Source organism: Stegodyphus dumicola, chromosome 11 (genome assembly GCF_044657685.1).
Source record: "Stegodyphus dumicola isolate Sdum_Otavi_A_Nest chromosome 11, ASM4465768v1".
Lineage (NCBI taxonomy): Eukaryota > Metazoa > Arthropoda > Arachnida > Araneae > Eresidae > Stegodyphus > Stegodyphus dumicola.
The window spans coordinates 118,880,927-118,893,349 of NC_140778.1; the positions used below are offsets into that span (position 1 = coordinate 118,880,927).

Genomic DNA, 12,423 nt, shown 5'->3' on the forward strand with positions numbered 1-12,423 from the left:
AATTAAGCCACACTGGCAAGGAATCCTGTAAATACCCCAGGAATTCATATCCGGAATGGGGTCCTTGAGTTTAGAACTCGGAATTTTATTGATGAGAGAGTAAACGATCCGAAAGTTAAATTTCTGCAAAATACGTGCAACTTTATAGCTAATTGATGGAAAGAAGGGAATGATAAGAGAATTTTTATAATCTCCTAAAATAAGAGTGTGCTTTTTGGTGGTTGACATGATAATTTTTTAATCGCTTGATTAATAATGTTGGGTGAAAAGCTCCTGTCAATAGCTATTGCTTTTAAATAATTTAGTTCTTCATCAAGGGCTAGTTTGGAGGAGCAAACTTGAAGAGCATGGAAAACATAGGAATAAAATGGAGGTAACTTTTGTTTAGCCGGATGACATTGATTTGAAGTGTGGTGGAAGGCAAACCGATGAAGGTTTACAGTAAACCGTAGTACTGAAGTTGGATGTGTTATGTGTGACCAGAATGTCGAGAAACGGAAGAGAATTGCAAATCTCAATTTCAAAAGTAAACTGAATAGCAGGATCAATGGAATTCATCGTTGAAAGTACTTTATTTATATCATCTTTATTACCTTCAAACAGGGTAAAAGTATCGTCTACATAGCGGAAACATACCGAAGAGTTTAAAGTATCAAACAATTTTTATTCATAATAATGCATGTAAATATCAGCCAGGATGGGACTGAGGGGGCTTCCTATGGTTAATCCCTCAGTTTGCTTGTAACATTTATTTTGGAAAACAAAATGCGTTTTTTCAAACAAAGTGACAGAAATTAGCTCATCAATTTCAATGCAAGAGAAATGAAATTAGCAAAATCTGGTTTCTAGAAATCTTAATGCACCCTCCACTGGAACATTGAAGAAAAATGATTATACGTCAAAAGAAAACGTGTAAATTTCTAGGAGTAAAGTTTTAAACCTTTTTTACAAACTCTATTGAATATTTTACGGTGTAAATATTGTTGTCTAATAGAGTTGAAAATCAAGAAACTAAATATTTAGCTAACGAATACGAAGCAGTGGTGTTCGCAGATAACATCACGGCAAAAACATCGCAGACGAAAATGTCGCAGAGAAAACAACGCAAGGCGAAATCGTCGTGCTACAAAATATCGTGAGAGAAATCATCGCAAAGAGAAAACATCGTGGTACAAAACATCGACGTCGAAAATAAAGCGCTTCAAAACTTTCGCAGTTTAAAAACATCGTCGTCGAATATATCGTGGTAAAAAATAAAGTATCTTCAAATCATCGCATGACGATAACATCGCAGACATCCTTTTTTCAGGTTTTAATAATTGTAAATGGATATTTCCATAATGATTTGTGAACGCAACATGTAAAGAAGGATAATTTTTACTTTCACATTCTTTTTATTAACTAATAAATGTTTGCTGAAAAATTAAGAAGGAAACTTAACCATAGAAAATTAAATGCAACTTATAGATTATACTTTTCATGAAAAATTACCAGTAAAAATTTTATAAAAATGATTTATTAATGGCCTTTGTTAGTTAACTATGTCGGTTTAAAATTCTATTAAGTGCACTAATTTTCTATGCTTAAGTTTCCTTCTTATATTCTCAGCAAAAATTAATTAGTTAATAAAAAATATGAACGTAAAAACTATCCTTTTTTCCATCTTGCGCTTAGAAATCATTTTGGGAATGTCCATTTACAGTTATTAAAGCCTGAAAAAAGCATGTCTGCGATGTTATCGTCATGCTATGATTTGTAGATACTTTTTTTTTTACCACGATATTTTCAACGACGATGTTTTTAAACTGCGAAGTTTTTGAACCGCTTTATTTTCAATGACGATGTTTTGTACCACGATGTTTTACAACTGCGGTGTTTTGTCTTTGCGTTGTTTTCTCCCACGATGTTTTGTAGCACGTCGTTTTCGCCTTACGTTATTTTCTCCGCGACGTTTTCGTCCGCGATGTTTTTGCCGCGGTGCTTTCGGCTGTAACCGAGGCAGTACCTAAATTTGATACAATAAAACGAGAAGGTATACCAATTTTATGAATTTTGGATAGAACATATAATCTGGCAATATTCGCAACAGATGGTATAAGCGAATGTTTTAAGTTACTTGAAAGGATTTGTGAAGATTTGATTGCAGTTTTTATTTTTGACAGGTCCGAAGGTGAAGGATGTTTAGGGATCGGATTATACGGTCCTTCGTTTGAGAGTTTGATGGCACTATCGATATAAGTGTTCTTATCCATGGCGACTATCTGGCCACCTTTGCCGGCCTTAGAAATGATAATATCCGGGTTAGAATGAATTTCGCGCTTTTTGTAGCTCTATCTCTAGCGGTTAGATTTGGTTTCAAAGGTTTATTATTGAATTTCACATTATAAGCGATAAGATGCCTAATCATTTCTTTCTATGAATATGAAACTTTACTGAACTTGAAAGCTTTTTCGGTAGGAGCCAAAATCTTTGGAATTGAGTGAGGGTTTAGAGTTTGTGAAAAGTTAAAATTATATTTTAGTATTCTCTCTTGTTCTTCTGACAAACTAACATTAGAAATATTAACTATTGGCTTAAAGTTTGCCGCTAGAGGCCTAGTGGGCTCGGTTTAATTTGGAGAATGATTTTATTTGGTTATGTAAATTAGATCAGCATTTACAAGAAAAGAAACAAATTTTAAAATAGTAAAAAACGGTTTTTCTTTTTGTATTTCTTTTGTATTTTAATGGGAGACAATGAGAAAAGGAAGGTTAATAACTCTATATTTATTAATTTATTCTTGCGATTTATCAAATTATTTTAATTTATTGTAATAATATTTTATATATTCTATACCAATAGTTCTTAGCCAGGGTTAAATTCCCCGTAGGGAGGAAATTTCATAGGTTTAGGAGAGAGCGAGTCAGCATTTTATTTACCTGTTAAGAATTTAGTTTTAGTTTATGAGTATAAAAAACTACCTTTGTTCCAGTTTTGTCACTTATAAATATTTTCTACACTTTTTCAAGTTTAACTTATAAAACAAATTAAAAATTATCGAAATCGGAATAAATGCGTACATAAAGTTTTCGAGTTTTGGAAAGAAAGGTGGAGGGAGGAATAAGGTTTAGAAGTGGTGAAAGAGGTGCATGGGTACAATTAATGTGCCAACTTTAACCAACTTTAGTACAATTAATGTGTGAACAATTCATTTATGAACTGTTATAATGTACAATTAATTTCTCAACTGTTATGAATAAAAACAGTTTTTAAAAAAATATGTGAACATAGTCTATGTTTAGTGAATATTCCTTTACTTGTTCATCTGTCTTTCGTATTCCTTGTGGAAATATTAATGGATTCTGATGTATTGTGATAGTTACTTTCCTGTATTTCTTCCTTAAAGAAACAATCTTTTTTTGGCCAGACGCTGTTAATTCACAATCCCTTTCATCCGTTAATCGGATGTTGATTGTATTTCGAGGGTATTCAGAATTTAAATCTTTATCCAAATGTTGGCAAAATTAAAGATATTGATTGCACAAATTCTGTTATGTAAAATTAATTACGTTAATTATGGTCGCCCATCTAAAAAACAATCCGAATTTTGTTGCAATATGATATATTGTTAATGGCAAAGTTCATTTTACAAAAGTATACATCATTTAACTGGTTTTTAGTACAGTTTATAAAAATTTATTTTCCAAAAACTTGTTACATGATATGTTTGAGGAAGAATTACATGACTAAATAATACTATTTAATAGCATTTGCATAATATGTGGTAATATCTGTAGCCATAAAATAATATTAACGTTGATTAAGTTAAAACAAACAAAAAAAAATATATAAATCTCAGATTCCTTCTAATACTATAGAAACAAAATAAATATTGAGATGACAATATCAGAAAGACAATGAAATTTATTATATAACAAGATAATGAATTTTATTACAATTTTTAGCTTGCAGGGAAATTTTATTATTTTAAATGAAACAGTGTATAAATCATGTAATTAACACATTTTTATAGCGTAATAATTCGCATGTTCATTAATATGTAGAACACTAAAAAAAAACTTGTAAATAAAACATATCATGCTTATTTCTTTCATTCTCGGATTTCCTTTAAAATTATTTTCACGAAACTGTATCGATTTTCTTTATCTTCTTATTCCTGCATTTCCTGCAAATTTAAGTGAAACATATATGCAAAGCACATTAATATAAATAAATGAAATACAAGTATAAATACAAATATCCATAAATATGTTACATTAGATATATACTGAACACACAGATCAACTATGTGATGGATTAAATTTTTCACAGCGAAGTCGCCCAAAGCGCCCGTGCATTCCGTCTTCGGCAGTTCGTCCGAATGCCTGTGTTCCTTTTCTACCTGTTATTTTCAATGATTACATTAGTGTGTGAGGGTGATCGATTTAGAGATTTGTTAAATGCCATCCCAGTCATTGTTTTCAAGCGACTAAAAGTAGCTCTCTTATTTGAATGCACTTTTCTCCTCCTCTACTTAGCTTCAATGCTTAGTTATAATCCCTCACAGGATTGCAACTCCAAGTATCAATTGCTTACTAAGGTGAAAGCAATCAATAGTTTCCTAAGGGGAAAGCAAATTAATAGCATCCTGAGAAAAATCTGCACAGAGTGGGCTGAACAGCACAAAGATCTCGAAGAGAAATGTAATCGCTTCACCTAAGTGGGTTATTTTTCACATGCATGCTCCAATGAATAGGTCCCGCAACGGGAAATGTTTTGCTTCAGAAGCCAAAGTGAAATACGAATCTTCGTCATAAGTCCGAAGAGTCCTGCAGGTAATACACTCAAAACTAAATGTGCCTATGGGAACGTTATCTGAACAACCATGTAGAATATGTGAAATAAAATTTACTTGGAGTTAAAGTGAGTAAAATCCACTGATTTGTCAAGCCATCCAAATATACACATAGAAACAAATTAATAAAATTAAGTATGATTGTAGAGAAATTAGGATTTTCTGGAAGCAAGAGAGATTGAAAATTAGCAACGCCTTCCCCGAAAATCGAACCACGGACCTCCGGAATACCGGCCCAGCGTGCAGAACCCCTACACCACGAAACACGCTAGGAAAGCGGGAGAAGTACCTTATATACTCCCCTTTTTAAAGGCGACTGGGGTTTTTAGGGAACCCAATCGCCAAATCCTGGATGTGGAGTATTCTCATCCAACACCCTTTTAGTTCGGGCGCCACTCTACAGAGCTTAGGATTTTTTGGAAGCAAGAGAGACTGACAAATTAGCAACGCCTTCGCCGGGAATCGAACCACGGACCTCTGGAATACCGGCTCAGCGTGCAGAACCACTACACCACGAAGGCTCGCTAGGAAAGCGGGAGAAGTACCTTCTAACTGAAAGGTCACTTTAAGCGACATTCAAAATAACATTATGCAAGAATATTACGGCTTGACTGTGCTACGCTGTCATCCACTATTGCTTTCTAGTTTTCACATGCATGCTCCAATGAAGAGGTCCTACAACAGGAAATGCTATGCGTCAGAAGCCAAAGTGAAATACGAATCTTCGTCATGGCATCATAGTAAGACTGAAGAGCCCACCAGGAAATGTATTCAAAACCTAATGTGCCTACGGAACGTTATTTGAACAACTATGTAGAATATGTGAAATAAAATCTATATAATCACAGTGAATGAAATCAACTGATTTATCAAACCATCCAAATATGCACATAAAAGAATTAGTAAAATTAAGCATGCTAACTTATTAAATCGGAGAAATGTACCGTTTAATGTCGAAGGATCTTAAAATAATAAGTACAGAAGGTAATTCCTTTGAGAAAAGCAATTTGACAAGCAGCACAGATTTAAGTCCTCATTCTGTGAATCACGAAAGCCTCACTTGCTGATGGTAAATACTGATGATGTTAATGCTGATGGTAAATACTGATGAATGTTTGGGCTTATTGATGATACATTTTGGGGTAGCATAATGTAGATAAACACGAAAATTGATATGTCTACTGTATAACAGTTTATAACGTCTAAACAGTAGATAGCCTATTAAGAAGCATATTTATTTTACGCTTTATTATATAACATTTATTAGGTGTTTGTGCTGATATTTAATTTTTAGAGCACCGTATTATTCTTACATTTACATATATTTTATGTTAATAACACTAATAAACGTAAACATTTGTTAATGTAGATTTGATAGATTTTTCTTGCAGGTTTTCTATTTGTAAAATATTATGTAGTAATGGAAGTTTAAGAAGCTGACAAAACAGAGTTTTTCCTGTTAATCTATAGGGCTGGACGGCGATGCTTAAAGAAACATATGCAAATAACCTTTGCATTCTCAACTGTTAATAATTATTTATGACACAGCTTAAAATGTTGTTATATACGGCAATTATTTGTATTATTTGGAAACAATGACTTTCGGTTGTTCTTTTGAAAGCAAAATCACACTGCAGTTTACGAGCAAAAAATTACCCGTGAAGTAAAATAATAATAATAATAATAATAATAATAATAATAATAATAATAATAATAATAATAATAATAATAATAATGTCAAGCAATTAGTTCCTGTTGCACATAAAAAACATTTAAATTTGGCACATTTATTTCTAATTATTGCTCTCATTTCCGAGTTTTACGCGATTTTTAGTCTAAAGGGGCTTCGTCCCTGAAGGACTATTGTTTTCGTTTTGTGATTTTGCGTTGAATCAGTATAAATGTTCATTTCACTTTTCAAACTTGCCACTAAATGTTAGAGTCTTGCTTTATATTTGAAGAGATCAAATAATGAAAAATCTGCATAAATGTATGTATATTTCTCGCATTGTGATAAAACAACGGTACATAGAGCCATAGAATTTTGAATGACGTAATCCTACTGCGAATATGGGCATGCGAAAGCACACATTTGAAATTTGTTTTATTATCGATTTCATATTTTGTAAAACTTTAATGCATTTTTGAATAACAAACTCAACGATCTGAAAGCGAGCAATGGCAGCAATAAATAAATAAATAAATAAAAACTTTTTTATCTCCAGCGCGCAGAACTATGCATCGGAAATTCTAAAGATAGGCTCATTTTAAAATTATTTTGCGACATTGCTATTGAACTGAAATTTATGGTTAAGTTCACAGAACATGATATTAAATAAATAAATGTAATACACAAAACGTTAAAGAAACACCCCTTTGGACGTAATATAAAATCTGAAACATTTCAGATTTTTTAAATTTTTTAATAATATTATTAATATTATTCTTTATAAGGCCTTTGAAACAGTTTCGAGTTTTATTACCAAATACAATCAAACATCACTATAAAGACCTTCTTGTGACGTAAAATATTGTTTGTATTATCTGATGATTTGCTGTTGTCTACCTGATAGGTAAAATTGATTATCTCACAAAAAAAGAGTACAAATTGATTGTGCAGCAGAAAAACAATGAAAAATAATTAACGTTGCGACTTCTGTAAAAAGTGTATAATTAATCTAATTTAAAAGAAATTTTATTAAGTTTTAACTACAGTTATTATTACTCGCATTTATTAATCTCACTACTCATTTTTTTCTCGTCTCACTAAACGTTAATAATTCTACATGCTATTTTGTTAGCAGAATTACCATAAATGATATTAGCATAATAATTCTGATCTACTTTCGTTTTACACATATCTCCCTAAAATGCGCATTTATAAAATAAATAATTATTTTGTTCTCAAAAATGCAAAATACTGTAATTTAATAGGAAAACTATTAAGAAATGTATCTTTAAGTAAGTAAGGACTTTGTAAGATTATATTTATTTTTCTAACCAATTATTTTATATCAATTAGCTTTACTCTCTTTCTTTTCTTCCGCTTTCCTGCCAAAAGGTAAATTTTAGTTCTCGCGTATTTGAATGAGGTAGTATTTAAAGAAAGGTTTTCAGTTTGTAGAGTGAGAGCGTGTTCCGCCTACTGAAGGCCACGTTACTAGTTGAATCTCTTCAATGGCAGTCTCTCTGCGGCTTTGCGTTATCCTCGTCACGGCTCTCTGTGGCTTTGCGTAGGCTTGTCACGCCGGAATTAGGTTTGAGCCAATTTGCGCGTTATACATTCTGTGTAGTTTTGAGATACTTGCGACTTAATTTAGCTTTACTTCGAATTCATTAAGTTATGCCATAAGTGCTGGCTTATTTTGTAAGTACAAGAAGTGTCTTCTGTTTAATTATCTGAGTTTAATAACAGGCTTTTTTACACCCTTCTCTGTCCGCTTACTGGACATAACAATAAGTGGCTTACTTTCAGATTGCGTCTCAAATTTAGTTTATGGTTCGAAAGAAGACGAGAATTTACAAATTTAATTTCTGAATACAAAAACAACTTATAATTTTCTTTTTGTATGATGCAATTTGTTGGGAAATTTAATCATATTTTGCACAAAAAGAAATATTTCTACCACTCCATCTTTATCTGAAATATTTGGCCAAATATGGGGAGATTATGGCTTTTTTAAAATGGTGAATTATTTCAGCAATCCTTTTTCATTATCCTAATAATCGACCTTACTTAACATTTTACTTTTACTCAAACTTTCTCCATACTTAGAAATTACCAAGTTTCGATTTTCATATGATATACCAACTGCAGATTGGGATAAGCCGTATTTCTATATCGCTTTGATTACATTTATCCTGTACTTTCGAACAAATGGCTAAATTATCTTTTATGAAGAATGCTGTATTTTAGAGCTATATAAATAATTTTTGGCACAGCACACATTCGCCTATACAGAGTGCAGGGAATTACGTCAAACAGAATGGGAAATGTCATCCATCTGTAAGAGATAAAAAGAAATAAATTTTTGTTTTTTCACTAATCTGTCTTATCCGATGTTTAGTGAGAAATTATTCATTTATTCCTAATACAATTACGATTGTAAAGCAAAAATTCAATGTCCTATATAAAAAATATCCAAAATCTTGCAAAACACCTACAGAATATGAAATATCTCATTCAGGAAACAAAATTAGGAAATCGTTTATATCCATATAAAATAAGCCGACAATGATAAAACAAATTCTGTCTCGAGAAGGCAAATCAAATGGGCAGTCCAACTTATAAGAACCTACTGAACCTACCATCTCTCCCTGAACAGCAAAAATTTCACAATGTGCATCATAGTAACAGCCTTAAGCGGGTTTCTGTCTGATAAATCATTCCAAGAAATTAAATAGAAATAAACTGTTCAATGATAACGTAAACCATTACGGTGTCCTAAGATGGGCTAAATGTGAGTTGCGATTCTTCAAGAATTGGATTTACACGTGTCTCGTACAGCCTTTGTTTTGAACTTAGATAAAGATGAGGGTTAAGATAAAAAATAGTAATAGAAAGGCGCTTTCCTCTAGCCTCCCAAAGACAGCCCTAAATATGTACGATTTTAAATTTTAGATGTTTTATCAGTAAATCTTGCACAATTTCTTAGACCGTGGACCACGGTTTCGCTGAGCTCGTAGTCAAGCAGTCTGCTGTTGCATTCACTCGTGCTAACTTTATTACTAAGCACCATTTTCTTCGCACTTACGCCGTATACGATTCAACAGCAAAATTACGAAATATTTAAAAGCAGCATATGTTTAGAATTCTCGATGCATTGTTAAGTGTTGGCATACGATTTTCAATTTTTTTCAGTCTTTTCTCAGTTTATCATATCAAGGTTCAGTTTTATTACTAAGATGTCTTACAAAACTTCTTTTCTGTGTATTTTTATTATTATTGTTTTACATCTCAACTTTATTTAGTAGTTATGATGTATTTCACACTTACGTCAGATAAACTTCCATTTAACACCAAAATCCCAAAATATTTAAAAACAGCATATCTTTAGAATTTTCGACAGGCAATGTAGCGCGCTGGAGATAAAAATATTTTTTCCGTACATTGCTGCCACTGCTCGCTTTCAACTTGTTAAGTTTATTAATTAAAAAAGTGTTACAGTTTGACAAAATATGAAATAAAAAAATTGAAGTTCGAAATTTCGGTATCCAGCCGCACATGTTCTGGTGAAGACAACGTTATTCAAAATTTAATGGCTCTAGGTACCGTCATTTTTTCACAATGTGAGAAACATACATACGTACATGCAGATTCTTCATTATTTAATTTCTTTGAAGGATCACAATATCTGGTGGCAGCAGTTTGAAAAGTGATTTACCGTTTATAGTGGGCAATGCAAAATCCCATTACGAGATTAAGAGCCTATTCCGGGGTAAAAATACATGTTTCAGTCAAACATATTGTTGCGTTTTTTTCTTTTTCTGACACCAGTTGTTATGTTATTTTCTTCACGGGTTCGTGCAGATTTGAAGTGAATAACGACGACACTTGATGAAGTATCGAAACACACTTTATTTGCCAGTATTGTCAGGACAGCTCCAAAACACATTTCACAGTCGTCGATGAACTACTATAAACACGCTGTCACGATCAGCGACACAGCCTTCAGGTTATCAGGCTATCACCGTGGAGACAGCTTCACTGCAAAGCACCAGAGTACAGCTCCCGACTCTGCTTGGTCGTTCTCGGAACTCCACGTACTCTCGAGACACTCCACGCTACAATTCGCGATGCACTCGACGACACACGAGCACAGCTCCCGACTCTTCGGTTCAGTCGTCCCCGGAGCTCAGCACGCTCTCTCGACGATGCACTAACCGCGATACAATACGAGACTCTTTCTATGCACTCGACGACCCACTCGGCACTCGCTGCCCGGCTGTCAACTCGATCGACTCGCTAGACGAGACACCAACTCGATACTAACTCTCTCGCACTCTATGCGAGGTACACACTCTGACTGCGGACCAGCAAGGTTTATATAGCTTTCGGCTTGTGTTCGAGAACAGTCTGGGCTAAACCGGTAAGAATTCGTTCCAGAAAATTCTCCCTCCGTACATGGCATATCGCCAATTTTGTCTCCAAATGTCGCCAAATGGGCGATTTCTTGCCAAATGTGGCAACCCGGATTTCCTTGCCATTTACGGCAACTCTAAAACCTTCTTTGCGGGGAAGCTAATTCACCGCGCCTGGACATTTCGTAACAATATTCACAACGTAGGATACATTCGATTGTTATACCTTTGGAGTTTTCTATAGCCATATAAAATAACATTAAGGGTGTAGGAAATTTAACAGAAGCTAAAAGTTCGTTCCCTACACTCGGTGATACGTTATAAACGTGTTTGCTATAGAGGGATTTGATTATATATCATTTAATAAAATCCTTTTAGTTTCTAAACATTTATCTTGAATCATTTTAAAACCACATTGAAAGTGACAGTAATTTATAAAAGGATGGAAATATGTTCATAAGCTAGTACTTACTTCCTGCAGTATACACAGATAAAAATTGTTAACAAAGCCACTGTTAAAATTAGCACAACTCCTTGAATAATCAGAACGACAGTGATTTCTGTTTTGTTTTCTATGGGTAAAAATGGTATTATTAGTAAATACATCAAAGAGTTGCACTTAAAATTTCAGTTGTAAAATGTTTAACAATGAGTATTATATAAGCATTTCACACATTGAATAAGCGTACCCGTAATGAGTCACCATATTTCTCCATACAATTACCAAGTCTAAGAACAACATTAAGTATCATATAAATAAAATAAAGGAGTAAGAGAAGATTGCGCGATACCCTTATCTATTATCTAATAACCCATATAAATTGAGTATCTCTTGTTAGTTTATAAAGCGAATGAGAATTTTTGCGTAAGAGTTAAAAACTCAGATGGGAACACGACATGAGTTTCTTGTATGGCCTGTTAAATTGTAAACATTTCTTTGGTGTACTTCATTTAAACTTATTTCCAAGAGTTTCCATAGATTAATTAACGCATTCCTCGAGGCAAGTTAAAAAGTTATACTAAATATTATACATTTAGGAATTAAATATCTTTAGGAAATTTTAGCTTACAGAGGTCAAAATTCTTATAATTTTATTTCTGCCTAATGAGTATAAAACGTTGAAACATGAACGTTTTCATCATTTAAAACATTTCTGCATTTGGAAGCATCTGACTACGACCAACGACTACGAAGTAAACGCCACGTAAGGAATTGTAAGCCAGGTAAGCAGATGGATATGCATATATATATATATATATATATATATATATATATAAACGAGCCCTTTATTGTTTACGTAAGTACAGACGTCGTGCAGAAAAATCATCCGAATTGATCCGGAAATCGTCAAAATGAATAATTCCGTTGAAATACCATACCTGAAAATTTTTGGAGATTCAACTTCTTTTAATTCGCTCAAAGAAGCAGAAAGTGGAGATTTTTGAGTCATTCTTATTGCTTTCAGTAATACAGTATTTCTCAGTTTATCCGTGGACCACAATTGATT

At 33.1% G+C, this 12,423-nt stretch overlaps 1 protein-coding gene across 1 annotated transcript in view; it reads right to left on the reverse strand.

The window, feature by feature from the left end:
* Window positions 1-12,423, reverse strand: part of LOC118189391 (uncharacterized) — a 307,097-nt gene that overhangs the window by 252,379 nt on the left and 42,295 nt on the right. Inside the window, exons 17-18 of the mRNA XM_085826350.1 lie at window positions 11,388-11,487; window positions 4,124-4,165 (exon numbers count right to left, since the gene is read on the reverse strand). Of these exons, the coding sequence (XP_085682476.1) occupies window positions 4,124-4,165; window positions 11,388-11,487 (142 nt within the window). The remainder of the gene's footprint in view (window positions 1-4,123; window positions 4,166-11,387; window positions 11,488-12,423) is intronic.